At 41.1% G+C, this 22,057-nt stretch overlaps 1 protein-coding gene, 1 long non-coding RNA gene and 1 pseudogene across 3 annotated transcripts in view; 2 read left to right on the plus strand and 1 right to left on the minus strand.

Moving 5' to 3' along the window:
- LOC143690738 (putative tetratricopeptide repeat protein 41) overlaps nt 1-5,741 on the minus strand; it is a 39,277-nt pseudogene extending 33,536 nt beyond the window's left edge. The window contains exon 1 of the transcript XR_013179165.1: nt 5,228-5,741. The product of XR_013179165.1 is annotated as a putative tetratricopeptide repeat protein 41 (transcript). The remainder of the gene's footprint in view (nt 1-5,227) is intronic.
- LOC143642883 (uncharacterized) lies at nt 728-2,993 on the plus strand. Its single transcript, XR_013155965.1, has 3 exons — nt 728-1,001; nt 1,809-2,053; nt 2,689-2,993. It is a non-coding gene; the product is annotated as an uncharacterized LOC143642883 (long non-coding RNA).
- On the plus strand, nt 5,629-21,575 carry HSP90B1 (heat shock protein 90 beta family member 1). Its single transcript, XM_077111837.1, has 18 exons — nt 5,629-5,788; nt 6,288-6,390; nt 7,101-7,242; nt 7,744-7,860; nt 9,214-9,545; nt 12,733-12,844; nt 13,058-13,177; nt 13,994-14,110; nt 16,117-16,254; nt 16,349-16,426; nt 16,550-16,615; nt 17,237-17,506; nt 17,763-18,008; nt 18,523-18,659; nt 20,073-20,151; nt 20,235-20,390; nt 20,727-20,852; nt 21,287-21,575. Exons 1-18 carry the CDS (start codon nt 5,740-5,742, stop codon nt 21,314-21,316), a joined length of 2,418 nt encoding a protein of 805 aa, XP_076967952.1. The 5' UTR covers nt 5,629-5,739; the 3' UTR covers nt 21,317-21,575.
- Nucleotides 21,576-22,057: the final 482 nt, after the last annotated feature.

Raw genomic sequence — 22,057 nt, forward strand, 5'->3', positions numbered from 1 at the left:
ATTATCAACACTCCTTTCCAAGATGAAAAAGTTAGAATATAAGGATTAGGAGAAGGATCAAAGGAGAAGGAGTTATAACAGGGAAGATAGGATTTAACAAACGAGTATGACTGCTGAATTATATTGATATTTCTTTCAGTCGCCAGTGTCTTAAAGCAGCTAGAAGGAAAAGCTTAAAAATGTGGAACTGTAACCCATGTCAAACTCTGAAATCTGTTCTATAAGTACTTGTTACAATACACTTTGAAATTTATTCCTTTTCTGTATATATTTTATATTTCAGAATAAAAAATGCTTTAAAAAGGTAAACTAGAGGATCTGTATTATTATTAGGAAAAGTAGACTCAGGACAACAAATATAGCTAAGAATGGAGACTAACAGTATATAATGATAAAGGGGTCAATTCTCCAAGAAAACATAACAATTCTGAAGGTGTATGAGTCTCACAACAGTTTCAAAATACATGAAACAAAGCTGACAGGAATGAAAGGAGAAATAAAGACATCCATAATGTTAGAAATTTCAAATTCTTCTTTCCATACTCAACAGGACAAATAAACAGAAAACCAGCAAGAACAGAGAAGACCTGAAAAATACTTCCTAACAACTTGCCCTAATTGACAGCGGGGAACTCTGCATCCAACCACAGCAGAAGTGGGGCTCTCTGGTTGCACAAGATCAAGCACCAACACAGAGCGTGTTCTGGACCAGGAAGTGGAACCGCCGTGGCCCTCCCCCACGGCTGGGTTCAGAGGACAAGCCTTGGAGCCGCAGGAACTCTGCTTCAGCACCTGACTCTCACACTGTTTTATGCGGCTACCATGCAGACCTGCATCTATATTCAGCTGTGATGGACAATAGGAAGCAGACTAACCCTCCTGCCAGAACCACGAGAGAAACTGGGTAAGTTCTCTGATCATCACCTGAAGGCGTCAGATGGCTATTAACACAACCAGGATTTGAGAAGCCAAGATCCAAGACAGAAGGGAAGCTCAGCAAAGTAAGCCATACATTTCCTTTTGCTTTTCCCTTCAAAGTATTTGCTGATTCTTATAGCACATAGAGGAAAAATTCTTAGACGGAAAGAAGGCACCAGACTGATAAACCAAGCTAAGTTTGGCAGCCTCATAGAAAAACAAAAAACAGAGTTCGTGGCCCACCAAGGGAGAAGAGCCCTGGTACGCAGCCTAGGCTTTCAGTTTTATTTCTGGGATGCTCAAACTTGGTTAAAAAAAAAAGTCTTCCCCCTTCCTAGTTTGCATTGGCAGGCCTTCTCATTTTCCTCTAGAGTTTAGTTTTTATACCAGTCCAGCTTTATTTGCTTGAGGTGGATAACCAAGCAAGGTCGGCATCATATATATAAAATACATAAATTATGTTTCCCCTTTGAATGGTCACTTTTGTAATGTATTAAACAATCTATTTCTGGGTTCTCGCCTTGTTGCATTGATCTGTTAGTTTATTCAAATATGTAATGGATATTTATCATTCTTGATGACCAAACAGCATCTGAATGCCCTGCCTAAATTTGAGGAAATCCCTACCTTATGATTCTGAGCCCATGTTTCACAAAAGAAGATGAAAATGGCAGATACAACCCTTCCCAGCTCCCTTGAAGCTAGGAAAGTGGCAGCCAGCTTCCACGATGGCCCCAGTGATCGCACCTGCTGGTGTTTGCATCCTATGCCATCCCGTCCTCGTGGAGTAGGGCTGACCTGTGTAACCACTGGGACATTGTGGAAATGGTGGTCAGTGATTTCTGAGGTCGGTGATAAGTCACTGTGGCTCCCACCCTGCTCTCTCTCAGATCACTCACTCTGAGGAAAGTCAGCGGCTGTGCCAGGACATCCAAGCAGTCTTCCAGAGGGGTCCATGTGGCAAGAACAGAAGCCCCTGCCTACAGCCAGAGAGGAACTGAGACCTCCTGCCACCAGCTGAGTGACTGAACCATCCTAGAAGCAGCCCTTTCAGCCAGTCCAGCCTTATGTGGCGGCAGCCCAGGCTGACATAGTGACCACAGCTCCCTAAGAGACCCTGAGCAGAACCACCCAGGTCAGCCTCCTCGACTTCTGACCTCTCAACACCGTGGGAGAGAATAAATGTGCATCACTTTAAGGACCATTTGTTACCCAACAATAGATAATGCATAGCGCATGGGCATTTAACCTCAAGTTCTTCATTTAATATGATTTTATCAAATTGTAATCATAATCACAGCAGCAAATACTGTTGAGATCCTAATTAGCTTTCTAGTTAAAACTCTGATCACCATATTTAAAATTACAACCTACACTGTCAAATCCCTTCAACACGTCTGATCTGTTTACCATGTCCTAAGTTTTTTTCCATAGCACTTATCACCTTCTACCATACATATAATTCACTTATTTATTATTGTCTGCCCCCCTAGAAAGTAAGCTCCACAAGCTTTGTCTATCTGGTTCATAAATGTGTCCCTAGTCCTCAACAGTACTGGCAGACAATTTTCTCTCAATAACTGTGTTGCATTAATTTATTGAATTTCTATATTAATTTAAGAAAACTGACATTTAATGATTTATTGATAAATCTTCCCAGCCATTTCTATGTTTACTGCAAGATTAAGGTAAGGCCATTGATTTTTGTATGTTTATCTTATAGTCAATAATTTGTTAAGTTCTCATATTCATTCTCTCTTTTTTAATCAGATTCTCTTGGGTTTCCTGGACCTACACTCACATCACCAGCGAAGAGGGATTTCAAAGTAAAGGATATCAACTTCCCTAAAGTTTGTGTCAATTATAGCATTTTCTTCTTCTTATTAGACCCTCCGACTAAACAGCATGGGGCAATACTGGCAAAAGCAGGCATCTCTGCCTGATTGTCTGATTCCTATTGAAAAGTTCTGTTGTTCAGAATGATAGCTGTTCTTAGTTTTTTTTTTTTTTAATTGAAGCACAATTTACATATAATAAAATTCAATCTTTTTAAGTATATAGTTTGATGGGTTTTAGCTACCACCATAATCAAGATCAAGAATATTACAATGAATCCAAAAAGTTCCCTTGGTCTTATTTGCATTCATTCTTTTTTTTTTGGTAGCAATTTAAATAAGATACATTCAGATATGGTGCAACTCCACTGTTAATTTTTATGCAGGTGTGGACAGAGACCTAACTGTATTGCTCACCTCTGTAATTCCAGCACCTAGCATAATACTTTACACATACCCGGTCCTGAACACTTGCTTACTTAATAAGTGAATAAATGAATGAGCCAACTAACCAGTTAACCAATTCACCTTGGTACTTGGCCTCATCCCTTAACCCATTCTGATGCCAACTGCTTTACTGCCTTGGTCTCCTCAGTCTGCATTCTCTCTAGGTGACTATATTTACCTATGAGAGAGCTAGCCACTGCTCCTAAATGAATACCTTTGCCTATGAGGTTTTCTTTTCAAGTTCAACTACAAAGTAGGGTGCTATCTAGTGGTGTTAGCTAGGCTCAAGAAGAAACTTAACAACAAAGGTGGCTCTTTCTAGTAGTGTCCATGGAAATATAGTGTCAAAAGGGGAAAACTGAAATCAGGAAACAAGGGAATCAGATTTAAAAATGAGAGGCTGTTGAAAAAAAAAAGTGAGGAGCTGTCAAAACCATTTGGATTATCAGTCCTGGAAGGGCTAGGCCAACATGGTAAGTGGGGATCAGTAATGGGTCAAAAGTCAGAAGAGGGAGAGAAACAGAAAAGGCTGGGACTGAGAAAGCTTCAACCAAGGATCCTGTCTTAAAGGGGCAGAGCTGGACTAGCCAACGGCCAGGGGTCTTCTGCCAGCCTACTGTCTTGTGTTGTCTGCCACCATCTGCAGAAAGGTCTACCCACAAGCAAGGGCTCTATTTTAGACAAATATCTCATTCTCAGTTCTCTGCAGGTGCAGCACAAATTATCCACTCTGACCCGTTGCAATGGAATTTGCAGTTTCATAACCTGGTACTTATACACTCCGAACTAGAGAAAAAGGTAAAAAAAAAAAAAAATTGAACTGTGAAATGCAGAAAAGAAACTCTTCTTTTTGTAAAAACAACAAATAAACAAAAATTAAATTATGTCAAATTGCAATTGAGATTTCGGCATTTAACGCACACTGGGGTACAGACACAAAAAGAGAGCTGCTAGCACAGAAGCATGAAACATGCTTTGTAAGCATTTGCTTACTAATAACAAAGGTAGGTAATTTGGGCAGATGTAAATAAGGCACCCCATAATGTGTAAACAGCAACCACAGAATCAAGATTGTCAAACCTAAATAGCGGAAGTTGTAAAAGTTTAGGACAGACTGTCACTGAAAAGCTTGTTTTCAGGAATTCACATAATGATTATCTGAAAAATCCTGAAGTTCAATTTTCCTGGAGGGAGAAATCAAGGCAGGTGTGTATGTTAGGGACCGGGTAGGGTAAGAGTTAACTCCAAATGGGGCCAAGGGGAGGGACATAGAAAATATCGCCAAAGGCGTGGGTCCAGGGTAAGGGACTTCCCTCACAGGAAAGACACCTGGTTCATGTCTTTCTGAACGCTGTCAGGGTATTTCGGTGAAGTTAGAAAGCTGCATTTCCTCTCTCATTTGCAGCACCACAGGTTTTGCTTTCACTTCTCCGCAGGTGTGTACTCCTGCACGGGTCAAAGCAAGGTTCTTCCTTTTCTGTGCGAGGCTGGACCTGACGACCACGACCGCCTTACGGCGGTCACTGCATTCGCACTATACCACGGAGTGGGGGAATCAAACTGGTTCACGATTTCCCTCGAATGGGGGAAAACCCTTCATACTCTTCAGTAAACCGAATCGGCGATGCCTCGGGATAGCCGCCGCGAAGGCTCGGGCTGCCCGCGCGACTCCCGAAAGCCAGCTGGGAAACGCGCGCCCACGGCTGCGGCCATGCGTGGCTGCTCCCGCAGCCCAGAGCAGAGACTGCGCCCAGGAGGTTCCTGGAAGACGCGCAGATCTCCTACACAACCGCACGAGCTGTGCACGCTGAAACGGGCAGCGCGGGACTCCGCAAACCTGCTGGACAGTGGGGCGAGAGGGCCAGACTCCGCAGCCGGCCCCCGTGCTGCCTCCAAGGTGCTGAGTGCGGGGCGCGCGGGCAACCGCAGCTCCTCACCGCCCCACCCCGAAGCGCTGGGGCCGAGTTTTAACCTCTCATGCGTCCGTCCCTTCCGAGCAGCTAAGGACACAGCGGGTCGCGAAGCACCTAGCCCGAACGCCCCAGAGGCCAGGGACGCGTTGCCATGGACACCGCTCCTCCCGCCGCGGAAGAGAGGCGCGCCGGGATCCGGAAGTGGTTCCGCTACGACTCCGGAAAAGGACGGCTGCTTCCTGCGCTTACGTTCATTGGACGGTTTCCCGCAGAGGCCAAAGCTCCCAGGCAAAGGGGCGGTCCCCCTGCGAAGGCGCTCGGAGCCATTTGATTGGACAAAGGGGGCGACCGACGGCCAATCAGGAGGAGCCACGCTTCGGGCGCCGGGCCCCGCACCTGGACCGCTCCGATTGGCGGATCGCGGTCCCCCCTCGATTCCCCATTGGGTCCAGGGGGTGCGTGGTGCGGCCCGATTGGCGGGTTCGTGTTTCCCGTGCCCCGCCCCCGCGGACCAGGTGAAAAGCGCTTGACGGCTCCGGCTCCGGGTGGACTGCGCGGCCGGGGCTGAGGGCGGAGAGGCTGCTCCTACGACTCTCGGACGAGCGACCTCTGGCCGGCCGCGCGCCATGAGGGCCCTGTGGGTGCTGGGGCTGTGCTGCGTCCTGCTGACCTTCGGTGAGTGGGCCCCAGGACGCCCCGCGGCACTGCCGCTTCTCGAAAGTTCTCGGGGCGATGAGGCGGGAGGGGGCGCGGGCCGGGCGTCGGGCCGGGACGCGTCGGTCTGCCTCGAGGGAGCCGCGGGTCCCGACCGCCCTTCCCTTCCTCGGAGGAGAGCGGAACGCTCCCGAGGCCCCCGGGGTCGGGCCGCCGCTGGGTACGCGGTCCCCGGTGGCCCTCGTGGTGCCGGCCTGCCCGTGGGCGCGGCCCGCCCCCTTCCCTCGGCGCGCACACCCGCCTCCCGGAGGTCCGAGTGAGGTTCGCGGGATCGGGGCGTGCGCCGGCCGCTGCCCGACGTCGCTGGGGGAGCGCAGGGCCGGTGGGGGTGGGCTCGGGCCTGCACCAGGCCTGCGCCGGCCCGGGGCGCGGTGGGGATTGAAGCCCCTGGCGTCCGTCCTCCACGCCACCCCCCACCTTTGCCCTCCTGGAGCCTGTGTGTTGTGAACTCTCCCTTCAGGGTCCGTGCGGGCGGACGACACTGTGGACGTGGACGGCACCGTGGAGGAGGACCTCGGGAAAAGCAGGGAAGGCTCTCGGACGGACGACGAAGTCGTTCAGAGGTTGGTGTCCGCTTAGGAGCGTGCACATCCCCCTCCGTGAGTGCAGCCGGGCACACCAGCTGTTTCTGGATCTTTTCTCTCCAGGTGCTAGGTAAAGCAGCACCCCATACCCAGCGGTCGGGGCGCATTCTAGGGGCGGAGGTATGTGCCTACAGGAGGACCTCCTGGCTCCCAGGATGTCCTGTGCCCTCCGCTAGAAATGGCTCAGGACTGAGTGGATTCCTTTGAAAACCATTTTGATAACGTTATTGTAGAATTCTGGCCCTACCAGTATCCTGAAACCTTAGAAAGGACTTTCCGTTGGTTTTGTACTGAACACGTTTCGTTTTTGTGCTTAGTAATTTAAAATAGAGGATTTCTGTCATTTAAGCACGGTTTTTAAATTTGGCCTCGTCACACTTAATCGACGATTTTGTAGACCTTACCATGGAGCATAAATGAATATGTCTTCGCTTTTTAGTAAAGGAAAGATGGGTTTATTTTTCTGACAATTTTAAGAATTGAGTCTTTACAGTACAATGTAAGAGGTAACCTATTGTGGTAAAATAATAATGAGAAAGAAGTCTTGTAATATTTTATAAAGGTTTTTATTTTGCCCTTTTTACCCTTAAGACAATCTTCAGAGGCCATTTAAGCTCTCATCACAGATTCTGTGTTTTTTTAAGGAAACTAAGCAATACGGTATTGGCTTATCTAACTTATTTCCTTAGAGAGGAAGAAGCTATTCAGTTGGATGGATTAAATGCATCCCAAATAAGAGAACTTAGAGAAAAATCTGAAAAGTTTGCCTTCCAAGCCGAAGTTAACAGAATGATGAAACTTATCATCAATTCATTGTATAAAAACAAAGAGGTAAGCAACAATTAGTTGATGAGGTATTATTTCATTTGTGTATAGTCACATACTTGTTTGCTTTCATAATAACTCCAGGTAAGTACTTCTAAGAATTGCAATTGCTGATAGGTGTCTGCCTGTTTGGGAAAGTAGTGTGGGTAGTGTTAAACATTTACCCTCTTCTCTTTCCTTTACCCCTCATGCTGCCCCCTCTCCCACCACCACTTTACTTGTACTAAAGTAGTCATGAATTTTAAAGGTAGTCAAGTAAACTAAGCTTCATATGTTGCATACATGAAAATCACTGGTCAGGGAATACTATTTTACCACTCTTACCTATACTGGTATCCCTTTTGGTAAGGAGCTACTTCTGTTTACCATGAGAGTATAGCCATCCTTGTAGCATAAGAAGTTTTGAAAGAGTGCTTTTTCAGAGTGCAAAGGGTAAATAAAATAGATTTGGCATTAAATTCAATATCTTAGGTGTCTAAGTGTATATTAAATCTTGCTTCCATTTAGATTTTCCTGAGAGAACTCATCTCAAATGCTTCTGATGCTTTAGATAAGATAAGGCTAATATCACTGACTGATGAAAATGCTCTTTCTGGAAATGAGGAACTAACAGTCAAAATTAAAGTAAGTTTCAAATAATATTTTTCTATTTTGAGCTAAATTGGAGGGAATCCATTTGGTTAGGACAGGATAGGTTGTGCTGCAGTAACAAATAACCCCCAAATCTCAGTGGTTTAAATCAGAGTTAGCAAACTATCTCAAATGCTTCTGATGCTTTAGATAAGATAAGGCTAATATCACTGACTGATGAACATGCTCTTTCTGGAAATGAGGAACTAACAGTCAAAATTAAAGTAAGTTTCAAATAATATTTTTCTATTTTGAGCTAAATTGGAGGGAATCCATTTGGTTAGGACAGGATAGGTTGTGCTGCAGTAACAAATAACCCCCAAATCTCAGTGGTTTAAATCAGAGTTAGCAAACTATGGCCTGTGGGATAAGTCCATCCTGTTGCCTGTTTTTTGTAAATAAAGTTTTATTGGAACACAGTATTCCCATTTGTTTATGTTATCTGTGACTACATTTGTGCTCCAGTTGTAGAGTTGAGCATTTGCAACAGAGACCATGTGGGTCACAAAACCTAAAATCTTTACCATCTAGATCTTTAAGGAAAAATTTGCCCCTACCCTCCCCCTCCCCCCCCCCCCCCCCCCCCCCCCCCGGCTTAAATCATAAATCAAAAGCTGTCTGTGGCCTTCGATTTTACGTCATCCTCACTCCAGGACACAAGCTGATTGAGCCCCACCTGGAATTTAGCTGATTGCCAGAACTCCAAGGGTCTCCCGCCAATTAAAGGCTGCATCCTGACAAGAGAGCTCAGGACCGTGGGCCAGAACTAGCCACATGGCCATGCCCAAGTAGAAGTCTGAAAAGGCAGATGACCAGAATACTTAGTGAAGAGCAGTAAATGTATAGGAAACATTCAAGTTTTTAAATCCTTTTATTTTCTAGCAAAGAAACCGGCGAAATATGAAATTCAGTTTCCCTTTAATTTTTTTCTTCCAAAATAACTTGTTTTGGTCAATCTATCCTTTCTAAATTATGCCATCTCATGGCAAAGTGCTGAACAACAAAGCTTTTTTTAATCACTGGACTTAAGTTTACCAACACAGCTTAGATTGATTGCCTAAAAAGAATTTCTGGTTTAATAGTAAATTTAATAGAGGATTTGTACATTTACATTTAGCTTTGGGAAGATCAAGCTACTACTAAATTTAAAAATAACGTGAGTTTTAAAATAATTTCTCAGAAGATGAGTGCAATTTCTATACTATATAGAAGGAAATGTCTGTTTAGTTTTCTCTCGGAATTGATGTGGCCCAAACTTGGTAGTTTCTTAGTGTTGAGCCCAGCATTTACTCAGCATTCCTGTGGTATGAAGGAGGTTAAATTATCTTGTTCTTGTCTTGGTTTTAGTGTGACAAGGAGAAGAACCTGCTACATGTTACAGACACTGGTGTAGGAATGACCAGAGAAGAGTTGGTTAAAAACCTTGGTACCATAGCTAAATCTGGGACAAGCGAATTTTTAAACAAAATGACTGAGGCGCAAGAAGATGGCCAGTCAACTTCTGAATTGATTGGCCAGTTTGGTGTTGGTTTCTATTCTGCCTTCCTTGTAGCAGATAAGGTTATTGTCACATCTAAACACAACAACGATACCCAGCACATCTGGGAGTCTGACTCCAGTGAGTTTTCTGTCATTGCCGACCCAAGAGGAAACACTCTGGGACGGGGAACCACAATTACGTAAGTATTACCAAGTCCTACTGAGAGTTAACAGGTGTAACAAGGAGCTCGACTCTCAGCTCTGGTTCTCTAAGCCAGTGGCTTTCTCCGGGTCTTAATTTTCTTGCCTATAAAGTGAGGAAATTCAACTGTTCTCATCACAACTTGAAGAACTATTTGAAGACCTGGTAAGGGCCAGACAGAAAGTTGCAATTGTCGCTATAAATGGAAGGTATAGAGTAAGGGGTGTGTTTGGTGCCTCTGGAGGAAGGAGGATTGGAGGCCTCCCAGAGGGAAAGCGTGGCTGAACTCGTGGGCAGAGGCATGGAGGCACAACGTGCTCACGGGCTTGACACCACTCTCTGTGGGTTTCGGTTACTAATAGAAGTTTTAATTAACTTTCTGTAAAGTTACCCGAGAGTGGGGTAGACGGTGGCAGAAACGAAAGAGAGGAGATTTGGTGACCACTGGATTGTTAAGGAAATGGGCTGGGGAGAACAAGTAGCAGAGATGGGGGCATTTGAAGACAGTTAATGAAGACAATTCTGTGGGGAAGATGTCTTTGAGGATGACTGAATTTGAATGGGGATACCTTTTAAACCCGTAACTGTTTGTGTAGATAAGACGAATCTTGGGGCTTATGACTTTGTGAAGCAGACAGGGCAGCTTTTTGCCTTTTTTTTTTCTTTTTAATTTTATATTCTTAAAAATGAAATTCTATCAGGCAACTTGCCCAATCCTGCCAAGTAAGTAAAGGAATGTCTACAGCCCCAAAACTTTTTTCTTAACTCATAGTTTGAGTTTTTCCAACATTAAGGGTTTGCGAATCTTCACATAGGAAAGGAGCCTGTATCTGTTATTTTAACCAGTTTTCTTCACCCCAATAGGTAACGATTCTTGTCTCCATTGTCACAAATGTTCCTTTAATAAAGACTAAATAGAGGACTTCATTTTAGTACTTTTGCTAATTTATTCTCCCCAGTTCTTTCCCTGTCTCTGTTATTAGCATTCCTATCTCCAGGACTCTTTAGGAGGGATCGCTGATAGTCCTATTCCAGGGCCCTCTGGGTTTAGGACACTGTGCTAGGTGTTAGAAGAGCATTGGTAAATCAGATTTCTAACTAGAAGGAGAGAGAATGGTGTGTCCCAGGAGAAGTCTATGTCTTATAGTGCTCACAGCAAGGAAAGATAGAAGCCTTATGAGAGCAGGCATTTTGTTCACTGCTCCTTTCCCAGAGCTCGGTGCTTGACTGGCAGATATTTATATAAGGGTAATCAGGACAGTTTCATATTGGAAGCATGGGTGGTTAATCAGTAAATGAAACAGGTTCTGCTTTCCCTGGAAATTTTCTCTTTCTCTTAAAGTTTTCTTATGCCCCACCATTCACTCAGTAAATATCCATTTGAGTCCCTATTATGTGTTTAAGGCTGCAGAGGAGAGTAAGATGTTTCATAATGCTCACGTAGTGAGGAGAAAGATGCTCAAACAATTTCAGAGTGACTAGTGCCAGCTTAGAGTGAGATCTTGGAGGAAAAGGAAAGGGAAGCCCAGAAAATATATTCTAGGTACCAAGAACAGCATGCTTGACATTTCTGAGGCACGAGGGCAAGGCACATTTGAGGAGGTGACAGGCCAGGGTATTCTGCCCCATGAACACGGCTTCATATTTGACCAAAAGATGGCCTTCACACAACTCAGTGTCTTGCCAGCTCCTTCTCTTCCCACCTCTAAATTAGCTGCTGTTATTCCCTTAGGATTTTGTAAGAATTACAAGATTATAAAAAGTGCTTAGTATCCAACAAATGTTAACTAATACAGTTGTTTTGTCCTTATTTTCCTTACGTTGCTTCCTCCCTTTCTCCCCCCATTTTTTATAGTCAGCTTTTCTCTCACCTACTTCCCATCAGTGTGGAAACATGCTCAGGTCCCTCTGTGTTGGTGAGGGCACAGGTAGTGCCAGGTCCGCTTGTATCTACGGTGTTCCCTTGCCTTCCCTTCCCCCCTTACGTTGCACTTCTTGAAAAGGCACACTTGCTTTGCTGCTGCTTCGCCTTCTGCTCATGCCTCTGCCCAGTCTTGGCTATCATCACCACTTTCCATTGAAGTAAGTAATCATTTATACGTGTTGTTAAGCTCAGTTTTTAACAGGCATTTTAAAAAAATGGAAAAGTATATAGAAAATAATGGGTACCCAGCAGTGGATCTTTTTTCTGTTGTTTTCTACAGTGTTTGCTTTTTATTTGCCTATTCTTTGATGTTTGAAACATCCACACAGCACCAAGTTCTATGACCCTGTATGTCTTTTCTCTTACCTTCTTCCATTATCCTGTGTTCCTCTTGCCAATCTTATATCCACTGCCATGTCTCTCTGTTCCATCTCTGTTTCTGAGGGCTCTCAAATGCTCCAGCACCAGAGACCTAGTTGCCTTACTACACTCACCAACTGCCGACTTGCTCGCATTTACCACTAATTCTTGAGAGCAGAGAGGGACCCATGGATGCACTATTCCCCACATTTGCAGGGGTACAAATACCAAAATAGAAGCTACCTGCTGTATTTACTATTTGTAGGTATGGAGTAAGCAATGCTATGGTTCTTGGTATTGGTGTTATCTAAACTGTTATTGCCCCACACAGGTTTTCATGGTGATGGAAATGTTCTCTGTGCTGTCCATGTGACAGCCACTAAGCCACGCATGACCATGGAGCACTTGAACTACGAGAAGCTGAACCTTAACTTTTTATTTAATTTTAAATTTAAATGTGGGTAGCCACATGTGACTGGCTACTGTTCTAGATGTTGCAGATTTAAACAGTAATTCCAGTTCATTAGAATCCTTTCTAGTATACCAGGGTAATGCTATTAGAGTATATACGAACACAGGTTTTCTCCAGAATGTTTCAGTGCTTTCTCAAGTTGAATTATCTTAAATTTTGACTTCTCAAATGGAAAAAAAAAATGTATTCAGGTCGGAAACCTTTTCACTTTCTACTTAAAACTAAGAATAGTCTCCACTTGAGGAAATGCAAAAAGATTCTTCCCTTTTTGAATACCCATTTTGGTATATTTAGTTCACATACCACACTGGAGCACCTTGAATTACATAGAAACGCCAACTATTAGCATTGTCATAGAAGCATTTAGACAAATTTGTAATCTAGACTTGTTAACCATGGGTGTCTCTAAACTTCTTATTTTCTTTGCAGCCTTGTTTTAAAAGAAGAAGCATCTGATTACCTTGAATTGGATACAATCAAAAATCTTGTCAAAAAGTATTCACAGTTCATAAACTTTCCTATTTATGTATGGAGCAGCAAGGTAAATCTGCATTGCTAAAATGTATATGTATTTGGCATATTTATCACTTAAAGAATAAAGGTTAAATGTGATTCTTTCAATTCAGGTTACTCAAGATTTTCTTATTAAAGTTCTGTTGTTTTAAAGGGTATCTCTTAAGACTAATTTAGTCTGTAGACTAAAAAATCAAAATTATTAAAGCAATTTATTTAATTTTACTTCCTGCTTCAACAGACCGAAACTGTTGAGGAACCTATAGATGAAGAAGAATCAGCAAAAGAGGAAAAAGAAGAATCTGATGATGAAGCTGCAGTAGAAGAAGAAGATGAAGAAAAGAAACCTAAAACTAAAAAAGTAAGTCTGGTTTATCTTCCTGTAGTTTAGGGCGTGTTAGAAAACATGAAAAACCCAAGAATACACAGATGAATTTGAGGTAAGTGTCAATTCATCAAAATTAGAAAAGGTGTGCGTTTCCCAGGTGGATAGAGCATAGGGCCCAGCCTTAAAACAAGGCCTTAGTTGATTATTAATAGGTTTTGATTTTTAAATCTAAAAAGCTTCTGACTCTTTAATGTCACTTTAAAGATTTAAAGATGTCACTTTGGGAGATTAACTATGAAAACCATTCTCTCACCTGCTGAGGTGGAAGTATTAGTGGTGATTTTTGAGGAATATTTGTCAAAAGTTGGATTTCTTTAGTCAAGAAATAGGAATTCATACCATACATGTCTTTTTTTTTTTTTTAACTTTTTTATTGTATAGTGTAACATATAAACAAAGCAAAGAAACAGAAAAGCTATAGGTTTCAAAGCATGTCTCAATATACCATACATGTCTTCAATCTCAAAACGTTTTTTTAAAATAACATTTTAGCTAACTAAAAATTACAGCAAAGGAATAAGACTCATTTTACCAGTTATAATGTTAAACAGGTTTCTATCTTTGCATTAAATATCAAATTTTGTATTAAATTTGTATTAAATCTCAAAGTCTTAACTGTTGAGAGAAAACTCTTTGCTTTTAAAATTTTGATCCGTTTGGCACCATGTTAGATTAGTAGTCACCTTTGGTGCTTTACATATTCTTTTGGAATGTGCTGAAACTCTATTGCTTCTGGTATAACTGTTAATGAGTGCTAAAGGAAACTGAATTCAAATGCTATAACTTCAGGTTGAAAAAACTGTCTGGGATTGGGAGCTTATGAATGATATCAAACCAATATGGCAGAGACCGTCAAAGGAAGTAGATGATGATGAATACAAAGCTTTCTACAAATCGTTTTCAAAGGTAAATATTTTAGAATATTCTAATTTGGGGGGTTATTGATGAGTAGACAAAATATTACCCTGTGATATTGACTATGGCATGTGACCAAGGGTGAGGTGGTATTAAATTGTGATGAAAGTCACATTTATGTCAAATAGTATGTTTAGAAAGTTTGTTCTTTCTCACCATAACAAACTTTTGTGAACTTCATGTGAACTTTTGAGGTTAGTGTCTCGCTCAGAGTCATTGAGAATAATGGGTTTCCAGAGAACATCATTTTAAATTTAAATTGTTTATTATGCTCACCAGTACTTCAGAATTACAGTGCTTATTAGAATCAATGCTAGCTCTTAAGGTGATAATGAAATGTATAACTATATCAAAAATGTTTTTAAACCAGTTTTATAACGATATTTCCATATATTGGTTTCCTCTAAGATCCTGAGTGTTTTATATATTTTTAAAAATTTTACTCTGAGAAGTCCGTAAGTTTCACTTGATTACATGTGGGTACAAAAAAGATCAAGAACAAGCTGCATAGGTAGATGACTGGTGTCCACCATAAAACCGATACCATGTTACTGAATGCTTTTAACATGGACTTTAAAGGCTTGTGTCCAGCAGCATCAAAGGCCGTGAGGTCATACACCCGGGAATAATTACTAAGTTCATGTTTCCTTGTCTCTTCCTAACTTAAAAATTCAAACCTAGTAGTAAGGTTGTTTCAAGTTAATATTTTCCCAAACAGCATTTTATACAAAGTAGAGTAATTTAATGGATTAGCTTGATTATATGAAATGTTACATTCAGTGGTTGCATTTGTTCTTTACTTTTTATCCTAGCTGTTGATTTGTTACTTAATCTCATTTGTTTTCCTTATGCTAACATCCAACCATCCTTTCTGTAGGCTTTACCTCTTAAAACTTGACCATCGTACTGCATCCACTTTTATTCTTATGAAGTCCAAGTATATAAATTTATTCTCATCTAGGGCAGGTCAGTTAGAAATACAGTGTGACTGATTTTTTTTTTTTATCTTCAAAGTTTGGTGTCTCAATTCAGACAAGTCACATTTCAAATGCTCAATACCACATGTGGTTACAGTGATGGATAATGCAGATCTAGGGAATTTCTACATTTATTATTTATAAAATATTATATACTTTTTTTTTAAGAAAACAAACAATATACTTAGAACCACCAACAGTTGATATCTTAATTAGCTTAACCATAGGCATATTTAAGTAAAGTATCCATATAATCATTGTAAACTGTGTTTGTGCAGTAAGTTCATAAACCAATTTAAAATTAAGGCAACAAGGAAAAAAGACCTACATATTCAGATAGCAGAGTTCTTAAATTCTAAGTATTGAACACCAACTTATATACCATTTGATCACTGCCAAACTGTGAATGTTCTCAAAATATCAAGTAGAAAGTTCTTACAAATATCTGCATTGCTATAATAATGACCTGTGTTATAATTAACATGGAAATCTTAACCGCCTACAATGAATATCTTAGCTTAGCCATAGGCATATAAAAAAAAATCCAAGTTATCATAGGAAAGCCTGTTTGTACAATATATTTCATAAACCAATTTAACATTAAAGCAAGGAAGGAAAAAATCTATAAATACAGATAACAGGGTTAACTTGAATTCTAAATATTAAACAGAATCTTAAATACCATTTGATTAACTCTCAAAACTGTATGTGTGCACCTTTTTATATTCACTGTTAACCATATTTCGTGAAAGGACTCTGAGTACTGTTTGTAGTTCAGCATTCTTTTGTCATTTAGACAAGGTGGTATGCTCCTATCCTGCTCTCTCACACCCAGAACAGCTGTATCTATCCAGTTTTAATTGCAGCATGTTCTTTCTTTCATATCCCCCTCTCTTTCTTTTGCTAAGAGAACTTTGTTAGTTGTATGCTAGACTGAGTGTGTCGCTTACACGAATTGCCCAGCGTGACACTGCTCCTTTCCTCTGCCTCTTGAATGACTCAGTTACCAACTTCCCACAGGAAAGTGATGACCCCATGGCTTATATCCACTTCACTGCGGAAGGGGAAGTTACCTTCAAGTCTATTTTATTTGTGCCCACCTCTGCACCACGGGGTCTATTTGATGAATATGGATCTAAAAAGAGCGATTATATTAAGGTAGGTTGTTAGTTTCCAAGTTTAAAATTTCATATCCAAGTTTAAAATTTGAAAGTAAACTTTTCAGGAAGTGACTGTTTTTGTCTCTTTTTAGCTGTATGTGCGCCGAGTATTCATCACAGACGATTTCCATGATATGATGCCTAAGTATCTTAATTTTGTCAAGGGTGTTGTAAGTATCTGGAAATTTCACAGAGGGAGTGGGGGTGGTCTGGGAGTGCCGTTTTTTTGTGGTTGTTTTGCTTATTATTTTCCAGTTGTTACTGCTCACTGAATTTCCTTTTGCCGTCTAAAGGTGGACTCCGATGATCTCCCCTTGAATGTTTCCCGCGAGACTCTCCAGCAGCATAAACTGCTTAAGGTAAGTGTCTCTGGGAAGGGACTGGCCACCTTATCTTGGGTTCAGAGGACAAGGCCACAGCAGTGGAGCCAGCAGGTGCTGAGTCTAGTTCTTGGCACTTAGATGAAGAACGGCATTTCACTCTGGTCTTCTCAGACCCAGAGAAACCAGTTCTGTTTCTCCCAGCATTTGTTCAGACTTACGGAAAAGTAGAAAGAAGGTCACAGTCAGCACCCATACACACCCACCACTGGTCGCTGGTGAACACTTTGCCAAATAACATGCAGGCTTTATTCATCTCCTTAGTCATTTTTTTCCCGAAACCTCCAAAATCAGAAGGCTCTTTTTTCTAACTTAAAGACCTTAAAGGTGGCCTATTTATTGGCTTCTTTAGGCCCTAGAAAGTGGTTGGCGGCGAGCTCTAAGGTTGGAATGTAAATGCCAGTGACTTGGCTCAGGCTGGCGCAGAGCGGACCGCCATCCCCTGCCCGTGGTGGAGAGCAGCGGCACTGTCCTGCCTGTGCGTCTTGTCTCGCCTCGCCTCTACTCACTCCCCACTACTTGGCATGCTATAGGCGCTCAGGGAAAGTTTTGAGATGAAATTATCTGATGGCTTATTTTTTGTGTTTTTTATTTTTTTAGGTGATTCGAAAGAAGCTCGTCCGTAAAACTCTGGACATGATCAAGAAGATTGCTGACGAAAAATACAATGATACTTTTTGGAAGGAATTTGGAACCAACATCAAGCTTGGTGTGATTGAAGACCACTCAAATCGAACACGCCTTGCTAAACTTCTTAGATTCCAGTCCTCTCATCACCCAACTGAGATCACAAGTCTAGACCAGTATGTGGAGAGAATGAAGGAAAAGCAGGACAAAATCTATTTCATGGCTGGGTCCAGCAGAAAAGAGGTGAGATGAATTCTAAATGTTAAGGATCCTGATGTGTAGCTGGAAATTAAATGCCAGCTTTTGAGGGAAAACTGACTGTGTACCTAGAGTAATTATGCATGCTGGTCAGTCACTAACAGCCAAGTCATTTGTGTTCTCTGCACTCTTAGTTCTCTGAAAAAGAGTTGTTACTACTAAACAAGCACAGCTCCTATGATCAAATAAATATGCCAGAGCCAGACGTGGGAAACTTTGCCTGCTTCCCTTAATTTTGTAGGCCGAATCATCTCCATTTGTTGAGCGGCTTCTGAAAAAGGGCTATGAAGTGATTTATCTCACGGAACCTGTGGACGAGTACTGCATTCAGGCACTCCCTGAGTTCGATGGGAAGAGGTTCCAAAATGTTGCCAAGGAAGGAGTGAAGTTTGATGAAAGTGAGAAGACTAAGGAGAGTCGAGAAGCTGTTGAGAAGGAATTTGAGCCTCTGCTCACCTGGATGAAAGATAAAGCTCTCAAGGAAAAGGTATTCTTCTGGGAAACAGATCGTGACACTTTCAGCACCTAGATTTAAAAATACATTGTTGGCTACAAACTTTGCTTTGCTACAGTGTGATATTATGCAACCAATAAATTATAAAGAACAATATTTAATAATCTGGATAAATTATCGGAGAAGGAGTTTAAAACATTAAAAAGCTATAGCAGTAGTTTCTATGTCTGGCTACTGTTTTTTTTTCTTTGTAACTTTGAAAACGTCCCTGTGGCTCACATAAATTCCTTTTGTAATAACTTAATTTTTAGAGGTTAAGTTTTATATATTTTTTAAAATTGGTGTTAAATTATTTATATTTCTTGACCAAAAAATTCAGGTTACTAAATGACAGTGTCTCCTAAATTCCTAAACCTGAATGAAAGGCACATTTATGACCTGCCTCTTTGTTTGTGCTCTTAAGAGGTGGATTCTTAAAAAACTGAAATGCAATTCCTGAATGACCGTAATTGTTGATGTTTGCTAACTTTTGGTTTCTCGTCCAAAGATTGAGAAGGCCGTGGTATCTCAGCGCCTGACAGAGTCTCCATGCGCTCTTGTGGCAAGCCAGTACGGCTGGTCTGGCAACATGGAGAGGATTATGAAGGCTCAAGCATACCAAACCGGGAAGGACATCTCTACAAAGTAAGCATCCTCGGGTAGGCCCTGCTAGGACGTTAGTTCTTCAGGACAAAATGCCACCTTCTAAACAGAGACCACTTTTATGTTTTAACTGTGCACCACACACACACATGTATATGTCTGTACAGCGCATATAAAACAAACAAGCTTTCAAGATTCCTGCTACGTTGAATTCATAAAAGAAAAGGTCTTGGATGCATGACTTAATTTCTTTTAGTATTTTATATACAAATGATAATCTGTTATGCAGACATTGTTTTTACTTTTGCATTAGAGTTAGGTACACTTTATATACTCTATTTATGGCCTGGTATCTGGATTCGGCAGTTTTTGATAGTGTTAATAGTGACAGATGAGGTTAGCTACAGCATTTCTCAAATGAGTTAAGTCCTTTTAAAATTTTTCTTTCTGGTGTATTAGATTACAGGTGCCCAAGCAGTATGCCCCATTAGGTAAAGAAAGTCAGGGGCTAGCAGGCTAATAGTATTTAAGCTCAGGGGCTAAGTAGTGGAGGTACAGTGAGTCTTCAATACCTTTTATTTTAATGTTATGGCGATGGCCTCAAAATGACTTCTTTCCTGCTTTTATTACTTCTTCTACCTGAAACATCTTCTTTCCTACTTGCTACCTAATCATACTTTTTCAAAACCTAGGAGTAGCTTAAGGATTCTTCTTTTATTTTTTTTACATGGGCAGGCACTGGGAATCGAACCCGGGTCCTCTGGCATGGCAGGCAAGCACTCTGCCTGCTGAGCCACTGTGGCCCGCCCTTAAGGACTCTTCTTGAAGTTCTCCCAAGCATAGTCTCCATTGTCATGATTCCAAAATTCACACCCACACCCACACGATGTATTTTGAAGTGCTAAAAGACTGTCTTGTTTATATGTTTGTTTCTTCACTAGTTTGTAAATTGCAGGTAGAGGGAAACACTGTCCTGTTTTTCTTATCCCATTGCAGCAGTGTAGTAGCCATTCAATAAATGTCCATCAAATAGTATTTTCAATAAAAATTAACAGAAAGTCCTCTTCCATTCAAACATTTGAGTACCCACTGTGTCAGTACCCAGAGGTCAAAAGTGGCCATGGCTGCATACATAGACTTTTGAGTACTCTGCAGGAGACGAAGCAGCAGTTAGGCAGTAAAAATAAATTAAGGGGACAGATTAGATGTTAAGTCGGTTTGTCCACTCAACCAATCTTTCCTAGTACCTGGGGTTCATCGAGCCACTCCGCCGTGTACCACCCATGCCATCACCCTTAAACGGAAAGTGTGATGTTGCAACATAAGTACATCTTGATTTCTTTCAAGAGACTTTATTCTCTGTAAATATGAAGGGTAGTAATAGAATAAGGGAAATGAATGAACCCTAGAAACTGGTGATATATTTTGTTGATGTTCATTTTTATCCTTTAACAGTTATTATGCCAGTCAGAAGAAAACATTTGAAATTAATCCTAGACATCCACTGATCAGAGACATGCTTCGGCGGGTGAAGGTAATACTACCGCCATCCTCCTGTTTGTCTCTCAATACTCTGTATCTTTTAATATTAATCAAGTGTGATTTCTACCACCTCAGGAGGATGAAGATGACAAAACAGTTTTGGACCTTGCTGTGGTTTTGTTTGAAACGGCAACACTGCGGTCGGGATATGTTTTACCAGACACCAAAGCATATGGAGATAGAATAGAAAGAATGCTTCGCCTCAGCTTAAACATTGATCCTGATGCAAAGGTTTGTATCCCCAACCTCGTCCCAAAGAGTTAACCTTTTCTTTCTTTAAAAATAGGCTTCTCATGATTAAAGGATATAGCGTCAAGAAATTAGGCTTCTGGTTTTTTAAAATAATTTATTATTTCACTGTCCCTACAGTATTAAGCACTGTGCTTGAAATTAATTACATTTTTTATCCTTTTTGCCCATTTCCCTCTGTTAGCTTGACTGTTAATTCTAATTTGAGTGTTTACTATACACTTCTGAGTAAAGACTGAAAATTAGGGCCTAGCCCATTTTAAATGAGTGAAATGAAGATAGATCCAAGGTCTGAATGGGCTCGTAAATGTTTTCAAGGTGGAGGAAGAACCTGAGGAAGAGCTGGAAGATACAACAGAGGATACGACAGAAGACACCGAGCAAGATGAAGAAGAGGAAGAAGAAATGGATGTAGGAACAGATGAAGAACAAGAAGCAACAAAGGTATATATCAGATCAAGAGTGGAACTAAAGCTTTGAGCTCTTGAGTTCCATTGACCAAGCTAGCATGGTGTGACTGAGTCTTACAGAACAGGCATCTGTGGGTTTTAATATGTACAGGATGATTCTTTCCATTTCCAAAATAAAGCTAAGAACTCAAGATTTTTCCTCAGCTCACAGTGTATATTCCTTATCATATGCATCTTTATTAGGCAGCAACATTAGGCTCTTTTAAATCTTTAATTGCTAATTTTCAAGGGCCGTGATCTTATTGGTGGATTCTAAAGTATTTTGTACATACAGTGAAGTTCTGGACTTAAGCTGAAACATCCAAAAATAAACGGCCCATTTGGATTATTTTCCTAAATGAACCTCATGTAAGCTAGGGGTTTTTTCTTGCTAGCTTTTAACATCTTCCTGTTTTTGTGTTTTCACAGAAATCTACAGCTGAAAAAGATGAATTGTAAATTGAACACTCACCATTTGGATCCTGTGTGAAGAGGGAATGTGAACCTCAGTCATTTATTTTGGGAGAGACTTGTTTTTGGAAGCTCCCCCTGCCCCTTTTGCCCCTGCACTGTAAATTGTCAGGATTGTGGGTCACAGGAAGTGGGTTTTTTTAGTTGAATTTTTTTTAACATTCCTCATGAATGTAAATTTGTACTATTTAACTGACTATTCTTGGTGTAAAATCTTGTCGTGTATAAAAATAAAAAAGTTCCCAAATATCCAGTGTTTTTTTTCCCCCATGTTTTCATAATCCACTGCCTAGAATTATATGATAGTCAGCAGATTTAAAGGAAAAGAAGTCTTGGATTTTTTTCCTGATTACTAAAGTAGTTAATGATTGTTGAAGAAAAATTTTTTGAAAATGAAATATTAAAAAAATCTATAGAAGAGACGATCTTCTTTACAGAAGGATTCCGAATTATATATGTAGATGGTCTACTCCCTTCCAGGAGGAAGAACTTAAGTCCATCTCCTTTTTGAGTGTAAGCTGGACTTAGTGTCTCACAAAGAGTATGGGAAAGAGTTAACTGTACAGTGGAGAAACTGGCACCTTAACGCGTGATCGAGGTCAGGTCACCAGTGAGGTCATGCACCCCAGGAGGCCCTCCAATCTGTGGCATTCTTTCCAAAAACCCGTAACCCCAACATAATGAAAACCTCAGACAAACCCAATTTGAAGGAATTCTGCAAAATACCTG

Source organism: Tamandua tetradactyla, chromosome 7, assembly GCF_023851605.1.
Source record: "Tamandua tetradactyla isolate mTamTet1 chromosome 7, mTamTet1.pri, whole genome shotgun sequence".
Classification (NCBI taxonomy): Eukaryota; Metazoa; Chordata; class Mammalia; order Pilosa; family Myrmecophagidae; genus Tamandua; species Tamandua tetradactyla.

Excerpts from the sequence above, each read along its gene's own strand:
- HSP90B1 (XM_077111837.1), top strand. The coding sequence starts at position 5,740 with ATGAGGGCCCTGTGGGTGCTGGGGCTGTGCTGCGTCCTGCTGACCTTC. Across the intron at positions 5,789-6,287 it reads CTGCGTCCTGCTGACCTTCG|GGTCCGTGCGGGCGGACGAC; the intron begins GTGAGTGGGCCC and ends CTCTCCCTTCAG. Across the intron at positions 16,427-16,549 it reads TTAATTTTGTCAAGGGTGTT|GTGGACTCCGATGATCTCCC; the intron begins GTAAGTATCTGG and ends TGCCGTCTAAAG.